The sequence below is a fragment of the Brassica oleracea genome, chromosome C3 (genome assembly GCF_000695525.1).
Source record: "Brassica oleracea var. oleracea cultivar TO1000 chromosome C3, BOL, whole genome shotgun sequence".
Lineage (NCBI taxonomy): Eukaryota > Viridiplantae > Streptophyta > Magnoliopsida > Brassicales > Brassicaceae > Brassica > Brassica oleracea.
In genome coordinates this window covers 52879700-52907208 of record NC_027750.1, presented here as the reverse complement: position 1 = coordinate 52907208, position 27509 = coordinate 52879700, and the positions used below count along the sequence as shown (strand labels likewise).

General features: G+C 28.7%; 2 protein-coding genes across 2 annotated transcripts; both read right to left on the bottom strand.

Moving 5' to 3' along the window:
- Window positions 1-3639: 3639 nt before the first annotated feature.
- LOC106330912 lies at window positions 3640-5666 on the bottom strand. Its single transcript, XM_013769301.1, has one exon. The coding sequence runs from the start codon at window positions 5596-5598 to the stop codon at window positions 3640-3642; it is 1959 nt and encodes a 652-aa protein (XP_013624755.1). The 5' UTR covers window positions 5599-5666.
- Window positions 5667-9562: 3896 nt separating this feature from the next.
- Window positions 9563-26716, bottom strand: LOC106330911 (tubulin alpha-3 chain-like). Its single transcript, XM_013769300.1, has 4 exons — window positions 26683-26716; window positions 10011-10187; window positions 9771-9937; window positions 9563-9679 (listed from the first exon to the last, which is right to left on the bottom strand). The coding sequence occupies exons 1-4, from the start codon at window positions 26714-26716 to the stop codon at window positions 9563-9565; spliced, it is 495 nt and encodes a 164-aa protein (XP_013624754.1).
- Window positions 26717-27509: the final 793 nt, after the last annotated feature.

Here is a 27509-nt window from a genome sequence, read left to right as displayed (position 1 = left end):
AACCAATACTTTCCTCTGAGACACAGAGACAAGCCCGCTCAAGGACCGCCCTCTAAGTCCGGGCTGGGCAAGAACTGATCCTAAATTCCAGCATAGACAGGACAACACGTAACCACAGGTGCTTAATAGCGCTCAACAAACCCAACCAAACTCGTTCTCTAAGTCGGTTAAGGGTAAGGGGCAGCATCACCACCTCCTGGGTCTTACTCCCTCCTCGAGCTGCAAGGTGCAACCCCAATATCTAAGAGACCAAGAGACGCCACTGCCATATTCGTTTAAGCCTACAAATCATACCCATTCTCACAAGCAACGCCAATCAATATCAAAGGGGGAACGAGGAGCTACTAGAGCAACGACTCAATAGCAAGAACGCCTAATCTCGACCCATAAAGAGAAATCTCAGTAAATGAAGTCTGAGGTCCTGGGACCTCTATCTCAGGCGGAGCATATCCGATTTACCTTTGAATCGAAAAAGCAAGAAGCGACGTTTATGAACCTTGCCGTCGAGGTGCTTTGACGTCGGGAGAGGAGGCGCGTTCATCGGCGAAGAGAAGCTTCATACTGTTAGCCCATTCGCTAGAGAAGCCTAGATACGGTACACGAACCACAGACGAGCCACAGACTCGCGAACGACGGCGCCGAAAACAGAGACCCATCACCAACAGAACCACGACGGAGAGGAAGTTGGATTTGGCGGGAGTATCATGGGCCCTCTCGCAGCGCCTTGGGGGCACCGGAGAGGCAAGGTGAACGATGGAGACGAGGGCTCGATGAAACTAGGGTTGGGAGAGTTTATTTGGGGGCGCGTGTTCGTACGCGCTCACTAGTCGACTATATTCATGACATCTTATGTGTGATATCAGCGATTCAATGCCCCCATCAATATGGATACAAGCAAAGGATCCAATCGAATTTCAATAGTTTAAGAGAACTCAGATATAAGAAGAGAAGTAGATCACGATTTCATGAGAACGGTCTAGCGTTCTTCTATTTCTGAATTATCTAGATATAAGCTTGCGACTTGCGTCATGAGGCAGAGTTTAATTTTCCAAGCGGTTCTAGAAAACATGTGAATTTACAATCTATTTTAACCCATTGCATATTCCATATTTTAATTATTTTAATAATTTTAAAATTCATTAGAAAATCATAAGAAAATCATAGGAGTAAACGAACAATTTTCCTTAACACAAAGTTAAGAAATCATCATGAATCCCCATCAATTAAGAGTTAGAATCTATCATCTGAACTTTCAATTGATATCCAAAATAATTTTTAACTTTGTGTGGACACAATGTTATATGATAGTTCTTCCAAATTCAAAAATATTTGATCCAACTTTTTAAGAAAAATATATAAAACTCATAATTCTGAAGCCACTAAAATCTTACATATATATAGTTAGAATCTAATAACAGCACATTTCACTTTGTAAGCTTCGCCGCTATATCAAAGAATATGTTACATTTACCCATAAACTTGTGTTTGCTTGAAAAAAGAGTGCAAAAGTAAATTAGTAAAAGAATGACTCTTCTATGACTAAAACTCTTAAAGGTACAAACGGTATGGAACTCCAATCTTCCTCAAAATATTCCAACTGATTAATTTAGGCTTCATAAGAACGGCATACTCTAATCGTGTGGTTTGTGGATTATACAAATATAATCAAACATATATAAAGATCTCTAAACTATACTATTCCCACAATCATTGTAGGGGAGACGTGACTCCTACTAGTAAACTTTTTTCGTTTGAATTATTTGGCATGACTTGAAATCAAAGGCAATATTTTTATTTTTTTTGGGCCGTAAACGGTTATTCTATTACTCAAGCTTGAAGTGGTAAGCTTGAGTTGGTCTGGGAATATTTAATCACACAAAATCAAGTATCGTTATTATTCCAAGATTATACTTATATCATTTCTATCTCCATGCTACCATAACTTATTCTATGAGAATACTATTATGATTATCTAACTTCGTCGTAGCTATCTTTATGATTCATCTGGTGATTCTGGTCAAACATATTAAACTCACCTGATTTATAGGTTTCAAAGTTTAGCTCGGGAATGCCTGACCCAAGCAATTTATTTTGCAAGACTCGAAAGACAAAAAATGGGAACGTTTTATAATCAAAATGATATTTTTCAGTGACCAGTTTTGAAAGTTAGTGAAGCTTAGGCCGGGATTAGAAATATAAGTCTGGATTAATCTTCAATGATATGCTTTGCTAGAAAATATAGCTAACGTCTAATCCCACAACCTGAGAGTTTGCTAGGCAAATTATGTTGTGGAAGTATTGCCATTCAAGGGAGTTTCTACACCAGAGCTACATCTTCTCATGGGTTGAAAGAAATTCTGGCACGACCTTTGATTTCGTACAAGACATTTGGAGAACCTATAGGACCAGCAACAGAAGAGTCAATAGTGCTAAGAACAGATGATCTCTGCATCAACATAATGAGACAGAAAAGATCAAGACGATAATACCACATGATGATAGAGACATCATGAGCATAAAACCAAGCAACATAGGAGCACCAGACAAGGGGAATATAAAACAAAACCTGATGCTACAAAGTTGATAGTAGATATAATGGAGTTGTTTGTGAAATTTGGGAACTATAGACAATTTCTTATGAATTTTAATAAAAGTTTGCTTTAGTAATTTTAAAGTTATATATCAAAGTACATTACTTTAAAAATGTGCATGAATTTTATGTTAATATCTGACTTGCATGACACCATATTCTAAAAGAAAATTTAAACTTTTCAGTTATCACGGTAGATGTCTCACAAAAAAAAAGAAACAAATCCGTTATGTGAACCTGACATGCACTTATCAGGCCTCGCAAAACAGATGCTTAGACGGTAGTGTTGCATCTCATGGTAAAGGTCCATTTAGCAATAAATGTTTTCTGGGGTTTATGGGCCTTATAACGTACTTCTTCAGAGTTCGGCACGTTAATTAGTTTAAAGGCTATTTTTCTTTCGTCCAGAGCACACGATTATTGGGAGTTTTTAGGGTGGGTTCTTAACAAAATATAAGAATCCGTCTCTTAATTTTTAACTAAAAAAATTAAGAACCAGCTCTTAAAACTCTTATTTAAGAACCGGTTCTTCGTTTTTTAGTTAAAAGTTAAGAGACGGATTTTTATATTCCGCTAACAACTCCATCCTAAGAACCCCCAATAATCGAGCACCTTAGGTTCTTCCCATGAAGTTCTTAATATAATATATTACTAGATTTTGATCCGCGCTTTAAAAGCGCAGATTTTTTATTTTTTTCAATTGACAAATATTTAGTAAATGTCATATTTTCATATATTTTTGCTTTATTTTATAAAATAATTAAACTTTTTATCTTTATTTATCGTATTTCATTTTAAATGTCTATTTATGTTTACAAAATTAAACTTTATTTATTTAATGAATTAAGTTGGTATAACTTTGATAAATTAATTTTTTTTTTTTTTTTTATTGTTATACTACTTTTTTTTTTAAAAAAATAGACGATACATGCTACGACCAAAGTCATACAGTTTTAACAAATGATAACAAGAGAGGAAAACATAAAATGAACCAGAAAACAATCGAACATGTGCTTCGATCGACTTAGAATACTATGAAGAGGATAATTCTAGCCGCGTCCACCTCGGTTTCCACGACCTCGGTTTCCTCTTCCACGAGCCGAAGAATACAAATGCATCTCCTTAGCTTTTGTGGATGGTTTAACTGGTCTCTCTCTAAGAATCCTTTTTCCTGAAGGTGTCAACAGATTCATAGAATCAATTTCTTTGTCTGAATCTGTTGAATCTCCTTCTTCTTCCAAAGTGATTAACGAGGCAAACTTGTTAGAACCAAGGTCGGACTCAGCTATTCTACTTCTTTCCTTTTGGACAGTAGAGGTCGCATGAGCAGTAGAGGTGTTGGTAACTGATAAAATCTGGGCAGACTCCAAAACTGGAGACTCAATGGTATCTTTGATGTCGGTTGGTGTAGAATCGGGTTGAGATGCTATGGAAGCATACATGTCTTCAAGAACAGAGATTGTAGCTAGTGTGATGAGATTGTCCACTTTCGCAACAGGAGTTGGATCAACCGAGTTCAGTTCATTATGTGTATCCAGAAGAATGTCAGGAGATACCTCAATATCTGAAACCGGCGCTAAAGTAGTGTCGGGCTGAGGAGATTCAAGAACAGTGACAAACGAAGTGGTCGTAACCACATCGCTAATGATAGCAGCCGTCTCAATCACCTCGGGAGCAACTAAATGCGAGTCATTGACATCCTGTAAGCAACGCTTGACCTTATGCCCAAGCTGACCACATCTACCGCACTTCGAAGGCAGCCAAGCGTATTCCACATCAACCATGGAAATGAAACCGTTTTCATCATTAGCAGCGATTCTCAAAGGAAATGCTTTGCTTAACTCTACCTCAACCAAAATCTTAGCTTCACCCATTAGAATGGGGTCTAACCTGGGTTTGTGAGTTGCCATTGGAGCACCTAAACCAGAGGCTATATGACTTATTCCAGGAATAGAGTAACATATGTTGGGTATCTTTTTCAGAGTTACCCACACTGGGATTGTTTTGATCTCCGGGATAGCTAAGGATGCTTCAGGTTTCCATGAAGCAACAAACATTAGACAGTCATCAACATGCCAAAGACCCCTTTGAAGAATCCAAGTTCTAGTCGCTTCATCAGGAACATGAAACAAGTAATTAGATTCACCCAACTTCTTTATAGTGATTCTACACTTTCTTCCCCATAACTTGTTAAAGACTGCATAAATTAAACCTCCAGGCGGAGGCAAACATCTATAGAACTGACCCAAAATATATTCCTTTTGATTCTGTAATCCTTGCAAGAGAACATGCCTTGGAATAGTTACCTTAGGAGTACCATCTTCTAAGTATTCAGGCTCTGTTGCTCGGTAGAGATTCCTACAAGCAGGATTCATTTTCGCTGCCCATGGAAATCGAAGAGCATCTTCTTTCCTGTCTTGCGGGTTTTGAGCTTGTGCCACAGCTGGAAAAGATTTGGAGATTGGAGCTTCAAGTATTTCCCTTCTCACTTGACCATTTTGCGATTCTTTTAAAGACGGCCAGAGTTCTAGAACATATCCGTCTTTAGCTACTCTTCCGTCAACTTCATGGATTGAAGAGTGAACCCTTGATGTTGAAAGAGAATTGAGATTGATTGGATGAGCCCAAGCTCCAAGACGAGAGTTGGGAAGATTAGAGGAAGGAGCCACCTCTGATTTTGAGCTAGATGGAGGTACTGGAAGACTAATGATGTTCTCCTTCACAACCGAGCCTTCTATTTGATGGCTTGTATCTGCAGGACCATTGTTCACTACCGGAAGAGAAGACGGCAAATCTGATTGGGTAACAGTTTCTTCCTCAATCGAGACTGTAGATGATGTCAATTTCGCCGTCTGTGGAGATTTCACTGACAAACCACTCATACTTGGCCAACAAGGATCTGGAGATACATCGGAGTGAGAAGACGTCGGCGAACCAGAGGTTAATGGTGGTTTCAGGTCCATGTCAAAGAGCACGAGAGATTGCTGAGGTTGGTACGCCGAGGTCATTGAGTTGAGACGAGACCAGATTTGGTGCTCGTGATAGGCGACGCGCCGGAGCAACGTCGAGAAAGCAGCACCGGTGAGTTTTTCTCGACTCTTCCTGTCTCTATTGTTATACTACTTCGCTAGTCAATTATTCATTGTAAGATCAGAGAAACGCTTTTTAATAAAAATTTATACATTTCAATGAAAAAATTATATACTTTTATTATGTGGTTAATACTGATAAATTAATTTAATTATGTGGTTAATATTTTAATAAAAAAATTATATACTTTTAATAAAGATTTATACTTTTCAATGAAAAAATTCAATTTTTTTTATGAATGCTTAAATTATATTAAGAAAAGAAAAAAATAATAATTAAGAATAGTTGAAAAAAAATTATTTGAACTTGGACTCAGGGGCCCAAAGGAAAAAAAATGTGAGAATTGGATCTGATTTCTTAATCGGCCCAAAGGGCCCAAGAGAGATCTGATGTGGACTGGATCCAAAAAAAATGACCCAATATAGATATGTTATTAATATTACTTGATTGCCTTTAATGAAACATGCAATGTTAATAAAGAAAATGGCAGGTTAAGGTAAAAAGGACAGTAGGATCCTGCTTTAATAGTATAGATATATGTATAAGTAATTGTGGAGTCTATAATTTTTCTGGAACTCCACAAGTAAGGATTCTTAAAAGACGGTTTTAAGAGCACCATTAACGCTGAGGGGTTCTTAAAAAAAAAAAAATTATAGGCGAACCCATTGCGGACCGCCACGTGTCCGTGGAGCCCGTGAACAGTGCAAAAACCCCTATAAGATCGATCCTAGTTTGATATGGTTTGTGATCGGTTTTTGCAAAATTAACGGACCCCACCATTATAGGTGCTCCGTTAATTATGCTCTAAAAATCCTTAAAATCTTTTATTTATGGGATTCCATAATAATTGTGGACCCTATAATTATTTACATATATATATAATATATATATATATACATATATCCACAATATCCTACAATTATTTACACATATATAATATATATATATATACATGTATATATATATACATAATATATATATTAAAAACCTCAGTGGAGAGAACCCCAATCGCAGATGGTCTTACTACTACGATTTTACTCATTCTAAAAATACATATCGTAACCTTTTCTGAGCATTTTATTTTCTGTAAATTTATCCAAAGGAAGCAGTATATCCCGTTAGGAGAGCATGTTAGAACTTGGAAGACATTGAACTGAATAATTATTTCTAGATTTATTCACATAGTTTTATATTAATCTGTAATATTTCCCTTTTTACGTGTGTTAAAAGATGTACCAAAAAGTAAAGGCAGATATATAATCAACATTCGAATGAACTTTTTCTTTTGCAAAAAGTTTTAAAACGATCAGAATTCGTATTTCTAAAGTAAACTGTATACAAACCTACTAGTAAGAGGTTTATAATTTCGAAGGACCTTAATTATTTATATAGAAAGGATCACTTATTATTTACGATAATAGTAATTGCTTAGGATACAATAAGACACTAGGTTAAAGATCCGTGCCTTGCGCGGAATTAGGATTAACATTATATATATATTATTTTATATATTATATGTTTCTAACATATTATGAAATAATAAATATATATTGAATAATTAAAAAATCAGTAACTATTATTTATATAATTAAATTGGTGCAAACATATAAATAAATTTTATTAATCCAAATAATATTTTTTTCTATTTGATATGGTATATAATTAAATTTAAATGATAGTAACATATATATAGTATATTTTAATATTATTATTTATTAAATGATGCTTTCTACTCATATATTTTTTATCATTTGTATTTGTTATAGCAAAAAAATTAAATTACTGATAACAAAAAATTTACTATAGAATTATTAGTTTAAGTAATTTATAATATTTTTAAAAATTAAGTTGTCAATAGTTTTTCAAAATTTTATCATAAAAATTGTTCCAAGTAAATTTCAAAATTAAGATATTTATGTATTTTTATCATGTCATAACAAAAAATTTAAACCATGGATCACAAAATTTGAATGTGAGACTTTTAACAATTTTAGTGTTTTATACTCGTTTTTAAAAATTCAAAAGATAACGTATAAAGAAAAATTTTAATTTTTATTATATGGTTAATATGGCTGTTTAATTTATTGTAATAGTTGAAAATTAAACAAAAATAATATAAGATACACTTATTTTTATCAAATCTTTAATATTTAAAATCATTAATTGTCATATATACTTTAGCCACATTAGGCCATCTCGTAATTTTATTTAAGGAAATAATGAAGCACATTAATAATGTATTTATGGTTAGTTTAATAAAAACTTTATTATATATTTAGATGGACTAACATATTTCTCTACGGATTCTAAGAATCATTATAGTGATGACATGTGGCTACAAAAAATGTTGCAATACTTCTCAAATAATATATAGGGGATTCTCCAAACCGTATCAATAATTATAAATTAGTATTACTTCGATAAACCGTATTTATTTATCTAAGTACTTAAGTCTACATTATTATAATACTAGTGGTTTACCCGCTCTTCGGGCAGGAATATTATATTTGTTTAACTTTGATGATTGTTTACATTTTGATGTGTTTTAGTTTTTATTTGCTATTAATATGTTCTCTGACATTTTATTTTTTAATTATTATCATTTATTTTTAAATTTTTATTTAAAGAAAGCATTTTTTTTTCTTCAATTCATCATTTGTACATATTAAGTATGTTCTTTAAAAAAAACTATATATTAAATATATAATATTTAATATTCTATCAAAATGCTATAGAATGTTTGACAAAATTAAGCGTAAACAAAATAATATATGGCTAAAAATGTTGTCGTGAAGTTTTAGTTTTATATTTCTCATGATTTCATTTTTTTTTTACTAAATTATTTATTATTATCCAACGAAAACTCGTGAACCAATGTAACCTATAAATACTAAACACATTTTTTGTATTTTTATCTAAGTTTCAGAGTATACATTTTTAATAATAATGAACATCATTCGTAATGCAACTTCCACTCGACCCATGAATGAATCCTCTTTATGCATAATTTGACGTGAAGGAGCTGCATATACTTTGCATTGTCGGTATATCCCGTTAGGGTATTTTCAGGGATACGCATGAGTTTATCATTTATAAATTACAAATTCATATAAGAAATGTGATAGTAGGATAATGTTGTATTTTTTATAGAAACTCAATGAAAATTGTGATATGGATTCAAAGAATCATTTAGTTTATTAAGATAACCATTGTTTTTTTTTTGTTTATGAGAGGATTTATAAATTTAGAACACTATATAAAAAATACAAAAGCAAAAGTATATATTGATCTTGAAGTAAAAAAAAATCACCAACCTTTGTATAAGGTTATAAGCATACAGATAAAAAAATATGAAAGACCAAACTGAGGGTAGGTCATGACCTAAACGGTAGAAAATAATTACCACAGAAATAGCAACTGGAGTGTTTATTACTAACTAATATGAGTGGTAAAAGCTAAGAGTTGAAACAGATCTCGCTGGATATTATCAAAACGCACGATCACTGGAATGATACGTTGCAAGTTGGACACATGAACTTGCAAAAACACCATGAGTCTATACACTCACGTGAAACACGTGCTTGCATCCCACCAGAATCCTAAAGACTTTTACTTCGAAATCATCCAAACAGATCACACATCATGTGTGACACATCCAGGTATCTGCTTTGATTCCGTCGCCACTGCATTTTGCTCCTTTCTTCGTGCTGCTGGCGGGCTCGGCAGATTCCTCATCACCAATTCCTTATGTTCCTTCATGCATGTGCTTCTCATTAATATGTTCCAGATTCGTTAGGTTCACCTGCAAAAACGACCGTGGTGACTTCGAGAAATGAAGAAAAAATGGAGACATTTTTTTTGGGTCGATCTTTAGGTAAAACTTCAGCGCACCACAACCGCAAGATTGAGCTCGCAAAATTTAGTAAAATGGAGGGATTTTCCAAGTAGAGAATGCGGCAAGCGAACTGTGTTGTTAGGCTTTATAGCAGCAGTAGAAACCTGAAATCAAAATGTACTACATAAAAACCAAGATTCTGGGAAGGCTCTAGTTTCAATGTAATTAGTAATGTGTTTCTCTCTCGAAAAGTACCAGAGGATAAGAGGTGGTTCCAAGTTTAGACTTGTGTCCATAATCTACAAACAAACGTTCGAACACAGAGATCCTAAACCAGAACCCAAAGAACACTTGCAAGTGACTATCGTTGCCTGCAAGTTCTATCACACCATCAAGACAAAGGTCAACAATACCCTTTCCAACTGCAACCACATAAATTTTAATAACCATCTGAAGAATCAGTAAGAAGAAGAGATAAGGAAATGGTTTCCTCACCAGTATAATAGCCTTCGACAAAGTTGTTCCAAGAGATAAGCTGCCCAGGAGGGAAAAGCTGACGGTAAGTTCCTGCACAGACTTCATTGAGAACAGTGGGCTCGAGATCAACGAATAAAGCATCAACCGTAGTATCACCACCAAGGAACCCAAACAAAGCTATGATCAGGTTCTTCGCTTAACCAAACAAAAAAAAACCTTCAAATCCACAGAAAATGGATAAATTTTGTACGAAAGTGAATCAAACCAATGGATGTTTGATCCAAAAACGGTGTTTATGCTGGTGATGTTTGTTGGAATCATACAATAAAGAATCTAAATATAAAGATTTGATTTTTGAGGTTTAGGAGAAATCTTGAAAGAATCAAATGAGAAATAAACATCAAAAAGAGTTTATTGATCAAAGATTGTATAAAATGAAGAGAAGATCTTTCTAATAAGGAAGTAACTTCTTATTTATAGAAAAAAAGATATATAGGGTTTCCAAACAAAGTAGGCCTAATTCATTGTCTTAATGGGCCTCCAACAATAGATTCCACATGTATTTTTTTTCTTGAGGGCTTAGTTCACAAAAGGAAAAGGTAAATTCTATAGGGAAAAGTGTATTCTCGCCAATTCTATTTTGTAGATCTCCAATGCGGGTGTTATCATGCAAAGGGATCTGAGATAATGAATGCGAAGGAGTGGAGAGAGTGGTATAAAGGCTGTTAATGTGCATTACAATAGCCGATTGAATGCAAGAGATAACATTACTCGACGGTGAACTGAAAGACGGTTCCAAAAAAAAAACCTACTGGCGATATGTTAGGCCCAGATAACTTCATTGTTTGGATTAAGAGGTTTAGAAAATAGTGTGGCCCAATCTGAGATAGAAAAAACACGGGATTGTGTAGAAAATAAGGAGTTGACAGGTGTCACAAAAAGCATATGCTTCCATGATGATGTGAACGCAGGAGAAGAGAGATAAATCAATTTTATTTATTAAGTAAGATATTTGTTACATACTGTAAAGTTAGTTAGTGTCAAAAAAAAAAAAAAAAAGTTAGCTTGGTTATCTAAACTTTGTGAATTTTAATGATTATACAAGGAATGTTTTAAATTTATTGGAAAGAGGCTGCAGGCGTGTAAACAATATCTTCGTCGAATTATTGTATACTTCCTCCATTTCTTAAATAAAATAATTTTAACGTTTTAATTTTATTTTATAAAAAGTTTCGCTTTACATTTTAAATGCAAATTTATGAATAATATTTTATTTTTAATCTTATAATCTAATATATTAACTGAAAAGTGAATTTTTGTTAAAGTATTAATGATGGATAAAAATATTTTTTTATCAATTTATTTAATCTGTGTAAAAAAGTCAGATTGATATTTTTTAAGAAACACAGAGGGAATATGTATTATGCTCCGAATGATAACAACGAATTGAGCGGTGCAGAACAAACGGTACAAGTGCAATGTGGTTCTGATAGTAATAAAAACATATAGATATATGATGTATGTAAAGATTTTTGTTACCATCAACTGCAGTGCGGTGCGGGGTGAATCGTAACATTCAAAGCCTTAAATATATTAGTAAGGTTATTTTCTTTTAAAAGAATGTATGAAATTTAATCATATACCCCACCAAGGATAATATGCTTTAAATAGTTTGGAATTGATTATAACACTGCACAAATACGAACCAGATATTAAACGTTTATTTATTCTTTTGTGGCCTACATCATCGATATGATTCCATTACTAGATCTCAAAAGTGCATGCTCATGTTTATTTATTGTCAAACTAAATTATGTATCACTTTGTTATCTCAATTCTACGCATTCACACACACACAACCTATCATTTCTAAGATTCATAACCTTTCTAACAAATTCTCGTAATATTGTACGAATATTAGGCACTAACGGCCTGCTTTAAATTTTGGATTTTCACCGTTTAGTGCATCCCGTTATTTCTACAGTGTTTTCCAGTTCCAATATATTAGGATTCCGACTACGAGTGTGTTATAAAACTAATCTTGAAGTAATCTCAAGGGAATGTATATTATTTTTTTATAACCGTGGTATGATCCCAAAAATTTTTTAGATTCAATGACTAATTACCATGAGATCCGCAGGATCCGCGTTTTCTTACCATTTAAGACGCTCCGGATGGCTAAGAGGAATCAAACCCATAGCAGTACTCACAGCTGTGAGTCCATTACCACTAGGCCAAAGCCCACTTGATTAAGGGAAATATAATACTTGTTAAAAAATAGTATTTGTTTAAAACATCTCCAAAAAAACACTCAATTTTAAAAAAATTAAAACTTTATATCTGAAATTTAAAAGTGTTATTCTCCAAAACCAAAACTTCAAACTTAACTTCAAAACTATTTATATTTATACTATGGTCCTTGTATTTGTCATAATTAATTTAAATTCATAAAAAATTATAAATAACTAGCACATATATAAAATATAAAAACTATATCAATTAATAAAATGTTACATTAAAGATATAAGATTTTAAATAGAAATGCATAATTAATATTAAAATTCAAGAAAAATACTATATTATTCTATAAAATTATTTACGTAATGTATGTATGATTAATTAGTGCATTTTGCACTAAAATGACTCACTTTATTTTTTTAACTTGTATAATATGAGATAAAAATTGTTGAATCGGGTGATATTAATACTTGTAAATACATTAGATATGAACAAGAAAGTAAAAAAGAAAATACTTAACTTCTATCGGTAATATTAATACTCGTGAATACATTCGATCTGAACAAAAAAGAATTGTACGAAAAACATCAAAAACAACAATAACCATCTTCGGTTACGCAAAATTTGTTTTGGCAATATTTTGGAAATTTTGGATATTCCAGATCAAAGTTATCTAACTATTAGTGTTGTTATAATATTTAAATTTTTGTAATAGCTATGTCTTCATGTAAAAAAATTTAATTTTTTTTTGTATATTATTATTGTCTCAATCTTGTTTTAAAATATTTAAATCTTATTTTAAAGTTTGTTTTTAAGTTTATGAATTTATAAAAAAAAAATTGAAATGCTTATGATATATAATATTTTCAAGGATTAAAAAGATAAACGAAAGATATTTAAGAATCATAATTGTTATATGTAATTGTAGGGACCAAAATGTAAACAAAAATATGAAACTTCAAATTTGAAGTTTTGAGTGGTGAAACTTCAAATATAGAGTTTCATTCATAAAAATTTCAAATTTGAAAATTTTTTTTGGAAAGGAAAGCAATTCATATTTGAATCTATGTTTGAAGTTTTAAGATATTTTTCTCCAAAAGCAAAACTTCAAATTTAATTTCAAAATTATTTGTATTTTACACTGTGGTCCTTATATTTATCATAATTAATATAAATCCATAAAACGTTTATATAGCACGTACATAAAATACTACTGTAATATTAATTAATAAAATATTACACTAAAATTTAAAATTATAAATAAAAATATATAATTAAATATTTAACTACAATCAAAATACTACATTATTCCATAAAATTATTTTCGTAATGCTTCATCTTTAGTTACAAAAAAATTTGATTAGACAATATTTTAGAGATTTTGTAGGATCTGGAGCAAAATTACTAGACTATTAATATTTTTGTAATATTTAAATTTGTATAAATAATTATGTCTTCATGGATCTCTTTTTTAATTATTAAGTTTCTTTTGTAATATTCTTGTTGTCTAATTGTATTTTGAAAATATTATAAATCTTATTTTATTTTATTTTAAATTAATTTAATTTTATGTGTAAAATTTATATTTATAAAAATAAATTGAAATACTAATAATATACAAAAGTTATAAGGATTATAACGATAGATGAGAAAATACATAATAATCACAAATATGATGTGTAATTAATTATAATGACCAAAATGCAAATAAAAAGATAAAATTTCAAATTTAGAGTTTTGAGTAGTGAAACTTTAAATTTGAAGTTTTGAAATTCTTTTTTGAGAGCATCTCCAAGAGAAACTCTATAACTTCAAATATAGAATTTTTTGCTATCCAAAAAGAAACTTCAAAAATTCAAATTTAGAGTTTTAAGAAGTGAGTTTCATTACTCGGAACTCTAAATTTGAAGTTTAATCTTTTTATATGCATTTTGATCTTTATAATTACTTATACATCACATTTATTATTCTTAAGTATTTTCTCATTCATCGTTTTAATCTTTAAAACTTTTGTATATTTTAAACATTTCAAATTTATTTTTATAAATTTAAATTTTACACATAAAATTAAAAATAAAATAAAATAAGATTTATAATGTTTTAAAAGTAAAATTAGACGACAAGAATATTACAAAAGAAACTTAATAATTTTTACTACACAAATTTAAATATTATAACAACACTAATAATATAGTAAATTTGCTCCGGAACTTCTAAAATATTGTTCATACAAATTTTGTGTAACCGAAAATGGAGTACTAAGAAAGTGATTTTATGTAATAATGTGGTATTTTGCTTGTAGATTAATATTTAATTATGTATTTCTATTTATAATTTTATATTTTAGTGTTAAATTGTACTTTTCTTTAATATTTTGATTGCAGTTTAATATTTAATTATGTATTTCTATTTATAATTTTATATTTTAGTATTAAATTTTATTAATTAATATTACTTTAATATTTAATTATGTATTTCTATTTATAATTTTATATTTTAGTGTTAAATTTTATTAATTAATATTACTATAATATTTATATATATGTGCTTGTTATTTATAAAAGTTTTATGGATTTATATTAATTATGACATATATAAGGATCATAGTGTAAATTACAAATAATTTTGAAATTAAATTTGATGTTTTGCTTTTAAGAGATGCTCTGAAGAGCAAATAAATTATATATCTGAAGTTATAGTGTTGATTTTGGAGATGGTATTAGAGTCTGCTAAATAAATCGCCTAAATAAAATGCATTTAATTGTAGTAGGTATCTGAGATGATAAACAGGGCCACCGTTGGTTCAACGCAACCTTTTCTCTAGCACATTGCATTTGACTCTTTCCTGGATTTCACATTTCTCTCGAGTATATCAACTAGAATCCACATTATATTATACACTTTTTATATGACAGAGAAATTTCTGTGTTTGGAATTTTGTTAAAGCATATTTTTCAAATTGAAAGACCACCCAGAGAAAGGAAGAAATTCAAAAAAATTTATGGTTAACTCATTTATTATTTTCACTATCACTATTCAAAATGATCAGTAACACATTTTTGCAATTATGAACACATTTTCTCATTAGGAAGTGCTTAAATATATAAATATCAACTGAACCAAATATTCGAATGAATATGATGTTACATACAGTTTCGAGAAAATATGATGTTACATATTCATGTTATTGTCAGTACGTAAACTACTGAAACAAGGCAAAATTGCATTATAAATATAGAACTAAAGTAAATATTGCATTTTCTCTATAATTCATTTTAAAATAACTCAAAACTGGGATCCAATCCGCGTTAAAACTAACGCAAATAATATTTTTCTATTATTTTTATTTTATTAAATCAAGACAATCATTGTATGTTTTTATCATGTTGAAATTGGTTCAAAAAAATTTAATTGAATATAATATTTGTCTTTTCGGTATCGGCCCTGGCTCAAGCAGATGAAGCATGGCTTCCAGCCGCACAAGAATAACTATTTAATAGATCACAAAATTTCTAAATGTGACTTTAGCGTAACAGTTCTGAGACAAATTTCTACTGTGTGAGAAGCTGGGTTCGTCTCCACCTCAAAGCACAAAAATATTATTCCGGCCTTTATTTGATTTTTGGTAGGACCGGCTCTATGTCTTTTATGTTTATTTTATTAAACCAAGATAATGATTGTATGTGTTTTATCTTTAAGCGAAACAAAATCGGGTTGTTAATGTATTATGATTCAACTAAATTAGATGATAAGTAAATGTTGATCGTATATAGTCTAACATTAGTTTTATATCCGTTTGTTTAAATTTAATTTAATCGAGTTGGTTCTATTATGATGTCGAGTTGGTTAACTATTGTTAGGATATGTGATATATGTCAATTTTAAAAAGTGAGAATAAAGATATCATAATTCAGATTGCATTTGACTACTACCTTTTAAATTTTGTTTGTGTGTGTGTGGAACGGCTCAAATAGTGAAAAGAACCTTATTTAAAGTTTTTAATTGCCTATAACCATTATTAAGCACGACGACTATCCTTAATTAGCATTAATCGCAAGGCTTCGAATATCACTAGACAGAGGTCAGAGGTTATCACTGTCTTCAAAACACTCAACATGTCTTTATTTGTTGTTTTGGTTTCTTTTTAATTAGAATTAATCATTATTAACGTCTCCCATGTATATTCTTAAGTACACCTTTTAACTCCTTTTTTTTTTAATTTATCAAATTGTTTCGCTTACTAAGGGAGTGGGGGGCCCATTTTTATTATTAAAAAACAATCTAATTAACATTTAGCTTCACATTCTTGTCTCTTGTCATGATCTAATGCTCTTACGAGGTTACAAAGAAAATCTTTGTTGGTGTGTGTTTGTTTAATGTTGTCTCTACAAGCTTATAACTTGTCTGAATAAAGAAAGAAAAAGGGAAGGTTATAACTTGACTTAAAGTGTGTCTGAACTACTTTTCACATGAATTAAATATTATAGAATTAATGATAATAAAATATAATTTTCTTCAAATCCACGATAGGGGCCAATTCCCAATTACTAATTTAACCCGTGTTTACCAAAAAAAAAAAATGTTACTGCATCTCTAACTCATTGATATTTTCACATACATAATAGTATCTAGAAATAAAATTATTCCAATCCATTTATATTTTTTCTTTTATAATAAAAATTACATGCATTACTCAATTTTCTTCTATATTTAGAAATTGTTATTTACAATAATACATTAGCACAGAACTCTTTTTTTTTTATATAGAATTTTTCTATTTTAAAAGAGAAAGAGGAGAAAATAGCAAAATATAACAAAACTAGTCTTAGTAAAAGTCAAAATAATCATACACATCCTCCTCTCAATGTTGACTTATTATCGGCAGAATCGTGAGAACGTTTATATATGCCATAAGCGATTGAAAAATTATTTCATAAAAAACTTGGGCATAAAAAATAATAATAATATCTATTACTATAGAGTAGAAACATGTAAATTAAACTGAAAAAAATATTAATTACAAAAATATATATTTTAATTTGACAAATAAAAATTAATAATTCAATTTTATAATTAATTTTTATAGATAAAATAATTAAATCAGTCAATGTTTCTTATGTAATATTCAAACAAATGTAAAATTTTGGTTGTTTTAGCATTAACAATATTTCAAAAACCACTCTAACTATTCTATTTTCTAATAATTAACAACTGTTTTCATTTTTGTTATTTAAGAAACTCATGGTGTTCCTCATAAATCCAATTTTTTCTTTTTATTCTAATTACCACAGTGCTTTAGTCACATAAACCTTAATTTTTTGTGAAAATCTGATGCCGTAAGCGAATGTTTCAATTTTTCTCACTGAGGCACGGCTCTGGTTATCGGTAGTAGTTGTAGGCTCGAAAGTTTCTATTATATATATTCCACTAGGTGATGACCCGCGCCCTGCGCGGAGTGAACTATACTTATAGTTATTTTTCTTTTCAAGTTATAAGCGATGACTTCTGTTTTTATTTTCAAGTTATAAACGATGACTTCTGTATGTTGGGTAGGGCTGGAGAAATTATCCGTAAATTTTAATTTGATTTGTTATCTGTTTGATTCGAACCGGAAAGTTCGGATATACGTAACTCTATAAAGCTAAACAAATACTAATATGTAATACCCATAAGAAATGAAGAAAATCATAAATATTAATATTTTTAGGAACGAATACTCGATCTGGTCCGTTACATGCATATATACATATATTTAATGAATTACATATATAAGTTATATAAATATTATATTTTACCTAAGTTTTACAATATTTTTATTTATTAAATTTATTAAATTAGTTATAATTTTTTTTTAGAAAAGTAAGTAACTTTTTATTTTTGTAGTAAAATATTATTATTTTATACTATTTTTTGATTTTTTTATTTATTTTTTTATTTATTTTTGCGGATTGAATCGGATATCCGGTTAAAATTTTAAAGTTTTCCGGATATCCAGAGTAACAAATATTCGGGGGGCTAGGATCGAATCGATTCAGATAATTGATTATTCGGATAAAACAAATTGGATCACGAATAGCTCCAAAACGCCGGATATACGACATCGAAAGAAGAGGAGGTGGATTGATGCCTATTTTTGGCTAACTTGCTTCCTGGAGAATGACTTTTTTTTTTGTCATCTCCGGAGAATGACTATTGCAGGTTAGTAAACAATCTTATACCCCTTTTATACGGTAGATCCTATGTACTATAGCTGAAAACTTTAGTGTGATATAAGTAAGTTATAATCTAGTTTCTAATCTATATATGACATGGTTAGTATAGAGCAAGAAACGTTAAATTTTGAAGGGATTATTTAGGGAATAACAAAAAAAAGGAGAAATTAGATTTTTAGAGAGAGAGATAGGAAGAGAAAAGAGGAGAGAGGATGGGATTTTAGTTAGATAATGAATTTTATTTTTTTCTTAGCTATTGGGTGCAATTTCTCAATTTTGAATGAGATAACAATAAAAACTTTGAAGAAAAATGTCTGTTGGAAATAGTTCAGTAAAAACTAAAAATAAAATGTGGATGCCAAAGTCCTGTTTTCGTGAATCTTCAATTAAACTTTGGATGTCTTTAGAAAGACATTCAAGTGATGTATAAATATTAGCCAATGTAAAATACAATATTTGAGTACGAAATGACACAATGAATTTGCTCCCATCAGATGTTTATCTCAATTTAAAATCTTGTATTTCTTGTATATCAAGATCAAATAAAATTTGAGAATTTTTTGTGTTTGTGATATATTTGAAGACACCTAATGAACTAAAACATATTTTAGTAGTAAAACAGAATAACACTTAAAAAGTTGAGTTTTATATATTTTGAAAAATACCTCACCCCACTCACTTCACCATAATCTTAATAGACAAAGAACAACATTAGAAGTTGTGAAAAAAAAACATTAGAAGTTGTGGACCACCAGAATTCATTTTTCAGAATATACGTTCTTATAGACATCTGTGTCATATAATCTCACAATTAGTATAGATTCAGGAAATATATTATATAAGCAGATAAATATGAAAAAATGAAGAACCTTGTCTACAAAAACAACTTGCAAAATATAAATATTAAAACTAACATCAGATGCCAAATTCTATTTTCGCTGAATCTTCAATATAACTATCAAGTCTTCAAAATGAGGTTTTTGGAATCATGTAATGATACAAGTATAAGGAAATGTGATTATACACAATATGAATACGAAATTAAAAAGAAGTTTTCTCCTATCTGATGCTTACATCGATTGAAAATCTTGTATGGCAGGATCAAATAATATTTGTGAACCCTAGTGGTTGTGATGTATTTTGAATCACCCTAATTAAGAAACACACAAATATGTTTAACTACTAATAGGATTTAAGGAGTTTAAAATGAAGATAAACTAAAAATTATTAACAAACAAATAAATCAAACACCAAAACACGCTCCCCATCAATATCTATGAACAACACATTGTATATAAGTTAATCATATGATTCACTCACTTTTGTATCAAGTAGAACCATGTCAATAGAGAGACGAACCTGAATATTGTTTCTATAGGCGTATGATTGTAAACTTTATTTTCCACAGACTTATAGGGTTTCTAACCGTAAACAAAGTTAAAATTCGCCATTTGCTAAGCTATACTAAGAGAGAAAAACAAATAAAGTAAGGCTGGTGTGATTGGATGTTGGAATAGAGTAGATCTACGTTTATTATATAGCAACCAGAAGGCTTTACAAAAGGAAATAACGTATATGGGTACATTTAATTCTATATATTCTTACGCATGATAAAACACAAATTTGAAATTACTAACTATAGAAACTCGAGACATATGGATGTGTGCTTGTTGAGTATTTACTTGTACGTTTGCTTGTTGAAATTTGTGACAGCCACCATTGTTATATATATTCTCATTTGAATAAATTCATGTTAAAGGCTTAAAGCTTATGTTTTGTGGCAGAGATTAAAGAATATTATCAATAATATGAAAAATGGACTCACGTGATGAAAAGAAGGACGGTTCTAATTATTTATGTGCTGTATAAACATTCGCAAAACATTTAATAAAAGATTTATATTGGCTAGTTAGTTACATATTATGTTCTATATATTATAGTTTTTATTCGTCTATTAAATGTTCCGTCCTTGCTATCCTAGTAAAGTCGGTCCATTCAAAAAAAAAGCGAGGAGCTTTCTCAGCTTGACACGTAAGCATGATTCACAAGGTTGTCATTTAACCAATGCTCTATGATTTAATATATAGGAGATTAGAATATATTTTTGCTAGTTATATGACTACAATTCCAGACTAGTTCTCTATCACGAATTTTCAAAGTTGTGTAATGACATGCTGAAAACTAAGTGGAAATTGAATTTTAAAACTTTTGAAATCGTTGCTTGCCTAAGTTTCCTTTAAATAATATAACTGGCCGGTCAACCAGACCATGTTAGGTAAGCTTATTATATCGCCATGTTTGATATCTACCAAGCTGTTCTCCTTGCTAATCTTAGGGGCACGTGCTCCACATCAAATTTGATTTTATTATGTAATTTTTCTATGTGATATGTCCCGCGTCTAAATATAAACCTACATCCGCTCTTGGAATCTCATAGTTTGATATTGGTTTAACCATGTGTGATCATAATAAACAATACTCCTTCCATTTTTAATATTTGACATTTTATTGTCATTTTAAAAGATAATGTAAAATTAATCAATTTTAGTTTATATGAATTTTTATTATTCTGCAGTTTATTTTTATTAGATGAATTATAATTAAGTAGATATTTAATGACATTTTTGTTAAGAAAATATATAAAATTAAATATTTTAATTTATGTGTATAAAACATCATCTAAAAATGAAAGAAATACCACCTGTCAAGAAAGTACGTAGCATAGTATAGATAGAATATATAGTTAGTTAACTAGGCTATTTGTCTTCCAACATTTAGAAAATAACTAGTTAATTATAGTTCTCATTTGGAAATATTAAAGAAAAGTTGGCTATTTCTGTTTTATATTTTCATATCAACAGAAAAACAATATTTTTCATATCAACAAAACAAAAGCAAGTTAAACTATAGTATGGACTCTTCATAATATTAAACTCTTCAAAATCCATACTTTAGCAAAAGTTGGATGCTCATGAGTCATGAGGTATACGATCTTTAGACCAAATTGCATTTGATTAAAATTTAAAACTAGAGTGCAGAATAATCATTATATATAAATTATTTTATGTATTATATGCTTTTATATATTATGAAATAATAAATACATATTGAATAATTAAAAATCAGTAATTATTACATATACAATTAAATTGGTGCGAACATATAAATCAATTTTATTTATTCAAACAGTAATTTTTTTCTATTTGATAGGATATATAATTAAATTTAAATGATATTAACATATATACATATTATATTTTTAATATTAATATCTATTATTTATTGTTTTGGTTTCTTTTTAATTAGAATTAATCATTATTAACGTCTCTTCTGTATATTCTTAAGTACATCTTTTAACTCCTTTTTTTTTAATTTATCAAATTGTTTCGCTTACTAAGGGAGTGAGGGGCCCATTTTTATTATTAAAAAACAATCTAATTAACATTTAGTTTCAGATTCTTGTCTCTTGTCAAATTTAAATGATGTTAACATATATATATATATATATATATATATTATTTTTAATATTAATGTCTATTAAATGATGTTTCCTACTCATAAATTTTTTTTGATCATTTATATCATTTATACCAAAAAATTTAAATTACTAATAAGAAAAAAAATTATTGTAGGATTAATAGTTTTAGTAATTTATAATTTTTTAAAATTAAGTTGTCAATGTTTGTTCAAAGCTTTTATCAAAAATAATAATAATTCAAAGTAAATTTCAAAATTAAAATATTTATGTATTTTGTATGGTATATAGTTTAGTAGTTTAAAACAATATATATATTTTAATCTTAATAATTATTTAAATTAAATTTTTTATTTAGATGATTTTTTAGTCATTTGTATTTTGTCATAACAAAAATTTTAAACCATGAATCATATTTTGAATGTTAAGTTTTAATAATCATTTTCTTGTGGACGATCCTTAGCATGCTCGCTTTAGATATAAGACGATGTATCTTCATAATAAATTTAAAAAGAAGGGAATAATTTTCCCGAAGAAAGATGTATCAATTCAAGCAGACATAATGCATGTACGATATATATATATATATATATATTTTTTTAACTAAATTTCTTTTGATCATTTTTCGATTGGTGTGTGTTATCTGTACCCAAGAACCATGCTAATTTTTCTCTATAGTTCCAGTTTTTCCAATAGTCCTCAGAAATGATATATATATATATATATATTTTTTTTTTTATTTTAGAAAATATGATAACAACTAAATGATAGGGGAGGACTGGTTCCACTTCGATAAATTTTGTTTTTTCGTTGCCTCTCAAATTTAAAATTGTTTTATCACTTTGTATCTGTAAACGTTTTAAGTGATAAAAAAATTGATTTTTAAATTTTAAATCCCAATTTTGTGAATCATACTAAAGCATGAATGGTGACAAGGGAACGGCGAGTAATAATGCATTCCCTAATGTTCCTAAAAAAATCACAATTCACAAGGAATAATAATTTCTTCTCATTCTCTTTCATTCTTTTTTTTTTGTAGAGAATTAAAGAACAAAATTATTCCTTGTTAAAATTGATAAGGAACAACCATTCATTTCCATCCCTGCTATTTTATTCCCGTACATTTCTTTTTTATTTGTTCCTCTTGTTTCTCGAACTTTCACTGTCACTGTCAGATTCAACGTGTGAATATAGAGAGGCGTGCTTACCTTTTTACGAGAAAGACAATTGTCTTAAACGCTCAAATTTGTATAACACATTTTAGGGGTTCTATTTTTATCCTTCTTTTCAATTGGTTATAATATATGTATATATAAACTTTTTTTAGTTTCGGACTAAACAATAATTTATTTATGCTATTTAGATTTACTTCATGTTATTTTAGATTTCTAGATTTAATTTATCATATATTTTCATAAAACTATTATTTTCTGTATTTAATTTTTAGACTTTGAATTATAACTTCTTTTAGCTTGTATGATTTTATTTTTATAAGCTTATCATTCAACATATCTAAATAAGCACATATTTAATTAAATAATTATAAAATTTGCATAGATAATTTTAAATCTTGTATTTTTGGTTTAATAAAGTTTGTAGTCTTATAAGAAATAATATGTTCAATTTTTCATATGAATTTATAAATATTAAATACATAATGTTTTGTAAGGTTTTATGTAATAGATATTTATTACTAATTATGGAAACGCTTTTACTCTAGCCTTTGTTTTACACTGGATTTTATTATTAAGCTTTCTAAGTAAAAAATTCTAAGCAATGAAACTAACAAAACAAATATAGAAAATGGATACACCATTAGAAATTCAAAGTAAACTAAAAAGATTTTTCATATCGATGACTAAAAATATTTTTCATATAAAAATTCTATATACAATTTATTCTAGCCCTAGGCCCCAAACATCTAGGCACGGCACTGTAAATATACATCCATAGTTATAAAACCGAAATAAAATAAACTATTAGGTTTTCTTGTACAAAACTAAAAGCCTGTATAGTATAAGTGTATAAGATTGACTTAATTTGAAACAACATTTTTTCTAGTTTGCACGGCTACTTTATATTAACGATATGGTCTAAACTACGATATAACCAAAAATTGTTCATTGCATAAGATATAGATTAATGGGTTAGCTTGTTATCTCCCAATGTTTGATTTTATTAATATTTTGATACTATTAATTAACAAGTCTGAATAATATTATGTTTTATATTTTTTTAAATAATTCTAACAATGATTATAGACCTCCCATTAATCGGTGCTAAAAACTAAACCACTCTTAAGTATCTAAAACATATTTTGGTTATCAATTTTTGTTTTTATAAGATTCTTATAAATTAGGTAAGATATACATGCTATTTTTACAACTATATATTATATAAAATCCAAAAGAATTTATTTTACTCAAAAAAATATTTTACGCAATAAGAAAATTAGTTATTTAAGACATCAATAATTTCAAGAATAATTCGAATTGTAACAAAATAACCCAGTCTTTTATCTTTCAAGCTACCTGAGATTTTTCAAACACAATACCAAAATAAATTGGTTAATAAATATGAATTTGAATTGGGTAACCAATAAAAAAACATTTTCAAATACCAATAAAAGAAATTATCGTTTAAAAAATAATACACAAGAATGAAAATCTCAAATTAACATTTGCCAAAATATATAAATAATATATCATTACTTATAATATTATTATCAAAATATTTAAAAAAAAAATTGAAAAGTGAAAAATTTGAAGGAAAAAAAAATCGATTTAGAGTTTAGTGTTTGGTATTTATAGTAATTTCATATTTTTCTATTTCATAAATGCTATTTCAGATTATTTTTCTTTTGTATGCTTATTTCATAGCATTTTTCTATTTCATAAATGCTATCTTTATATATAAAAAAATTAGTGTTATTAATAAGATTTTTCAGGTAAATATTAATTTATATATTTAAATACACATGTGCTTGAGCATGTAAAATAAGAAGTTTTTGGTTTATTCACTCAACACCTAATTTTTTTATGTGGCTTGCAACCCATTAATCTATATCTTATACAATGAACAATTGACGTGAAATTATATTTTTGCAAGTCTAGATCAAATCCCACAGCTTCAAATGAATATTTATTGTCTACGAAGAAAAATGTAACTTTGATAACAGGGACGTGTTAAAAAAAATAAAAAAATAAAAAAATAACGGGGACTATACTTAGGTACAATTTCACCCTCGGCCTTTCTTATTGGTAAAAAATGGAGAAAGTAAAGACTCCTAAACCTTTAACTATCAAAAATTATAATGAGTTTAAGATTGCGGGAAATTTTTTGTCGACGAACATGCTAACTCCAAAGTCCAAACTCACTTGATCTTGTTAACCAAAACATCAATTAACCTTGCTTTCTTTTGCTAAAATTTGGTGAACATCAATTAGTCTTTGCCATTCGAAACAAAAAAAAAAAATTTCTCATTATTTTTTATCATGGATGATTAAAACAATTATGTGAGGTCGTTCTCTTTAGAGTAATTGACAACTACTTGAGAAAAGCGATGGCTTAAATTTTGGGAAAATACGAAACCAGTTAACCAGGACCAGCACAAAAAAGGTAGGACCAAACTTCATTTCAATTTCTTTAATTATTAATTAGTATCTTCTTGAAACAGATTCGAAAAAGAAAGCTAAATGTAAATAAATATTTGTTCAGCAAGTGATTAAGACTTCATAGTACATATGAATTATCAGAAACGTCGTAGTGATTTCTATAAGCAAATTCTTTATCAAAGAACTTTATGCAAGTTTAAATTTAAACAAATTGGTGGGCTTAAAGACCTAGTAGTTTGAACTAAATTTTTTACATCGTTTGAAAAATATTTATTGAATATCTATATGTATATATATATATATATATATATATATATATATATATATATATATATATGTGTGTGTGTGTGTGAAAACAAATTTTGAAATGGATAAATTTTAAGAACTTTTTATTTTAAAACTAGTTGATGATAAATAAATTATTTATATTTTACATATAGTTCAAAATCATATCTTATTCTGTGTGGGGAATGTTCTTCACTACAAATATTTATAAATTTATAAATTCAATGAACATTTTCCAGTTACATTTCACATTACCGGTATTTAATAGTGATAATATAATTTGTATTAGAAGGAAGATAAATTTGAACAGCATTAGAAAATACAAATAAAACTATTTATTTAATTTTAAGTTAAAACAAATTAATATGATATAACAATCAAAACAAGTGAGTTCATCCGATCTGAAGCTTCAATTCGAAACTTGTTTGATCAATCTTACTTGGTATGTATTAGACAATGGAATTAATCTGACTTCTGTAATAAGAATTCAGTTGATATTAATTAATATTTCAAAAGAATTACTATATTATAAGTCGGTGAAAAATATCTAACATGGGAAGTAAAATGAAATATTAGTGACATATAAGATAGATAAGCAAATTTACTCATTACAAATTATATTTGGATAATATTATAAAACTTAAATTACAAAAAGATCATAAAACTTAACAAATAATGAAATATAAATATTATTTCCTGACTAAGATAAAATATAATAACTTAATAAGTAGATATAATAAAAAGAAAGATGTATATATGTAAGCATCATTTTATAAATGCGAATAGAAAGGGTGTGCGGCGGATGGAAAGATATTAAAATTTATGAAAATTGACATTACTTCATCTCCATCCCACTTTTTACTCACCGTCTTCTTTCGGAACATACATTTGGTGTTTCATTTTCACCCATATATATGATGTTTACTTTCGCCACCTTTGCTTCTTGATTTCCATCTCTTATTTATTTCCAGGCAGCTTCGTGACTTCCTTCCATCATGTATTCGATTTTGTTTTCCAAAAGCTTTAGCCAGAAAGATAATGATTAATAAAGTTAAGGAGAAGGAAATAACAGTGGAAGATATAAAATCAAATACGATGTCAAAAGAGGTGGGACGGGGAAATCTTCATCGATGAATGGTGGGTCTCCCAAATCTTACACTTGACTTGTTGCTTTTTTAATTTTGATTTCCCCACAAATCTCTCTCTTCGGCGGATTATTCATGAGCAGTATCTGTGAAGAATATGCATAACCACAACATTAAATGATTTATTTAACCTGCGTCAACATATATATGCTACTTTCTAACACAACGTAGTATTTTTCCTAGTATGATACTTTAGTATTTTACCTGGGTTATGACAATGCGATCGACTTATAGCAAACACAATTTGTATTGCCAGTATAGTACGTAATAAACAGTCAAATTAAACTGTTAGATATTGACTACTATGACACAGGAAAGGTTTCTAAAAATTTGTTTGTAATAAATAAAATTAGAGAGATTTGTTTTGCCAACTAAATATATTAGATAAATTTCATATCTCAGTAATAGTAGATTTAACGAAAATATTATAAAATCAATGATTAGTTAACATTTTTTAGAGACAAGAAATTTTGGATGCAGTTACAATATTAAATCCATAACACAGAAGTTCAATAAAAATAGAAAAAAAAATTACAAACAAGGATGTA

Coding starts and splice junctions, on each gene's coding strand:
- LOC106330912 (XM_013769301.1), bottom strand. CDS start 5,598: ATGACCTCGGCGTACCAACCTCAGCAATCTCTCGTGCTCTTTGACATG.
- LOC106330911 (XM_013769300.1), bottom strand. CDS start 26,716: ATGAAACACCAAATGTATGTTCCGAAAGAAGACG. Junction 10,188..26,682: donor GTATGTTCCGAAAGAAGACG/GTGAGTAAAAAG, acceptor TGTTTGGTTAAG/CGAAGAACCTGATCATAGCT. Junction 9,680..9,770: donor GAACCACCTCTTATCCTCTG/GTACTTTTCGAG, acceptor TTTTGATTTCAG/GTTTCTACTGCTGCTATAAA.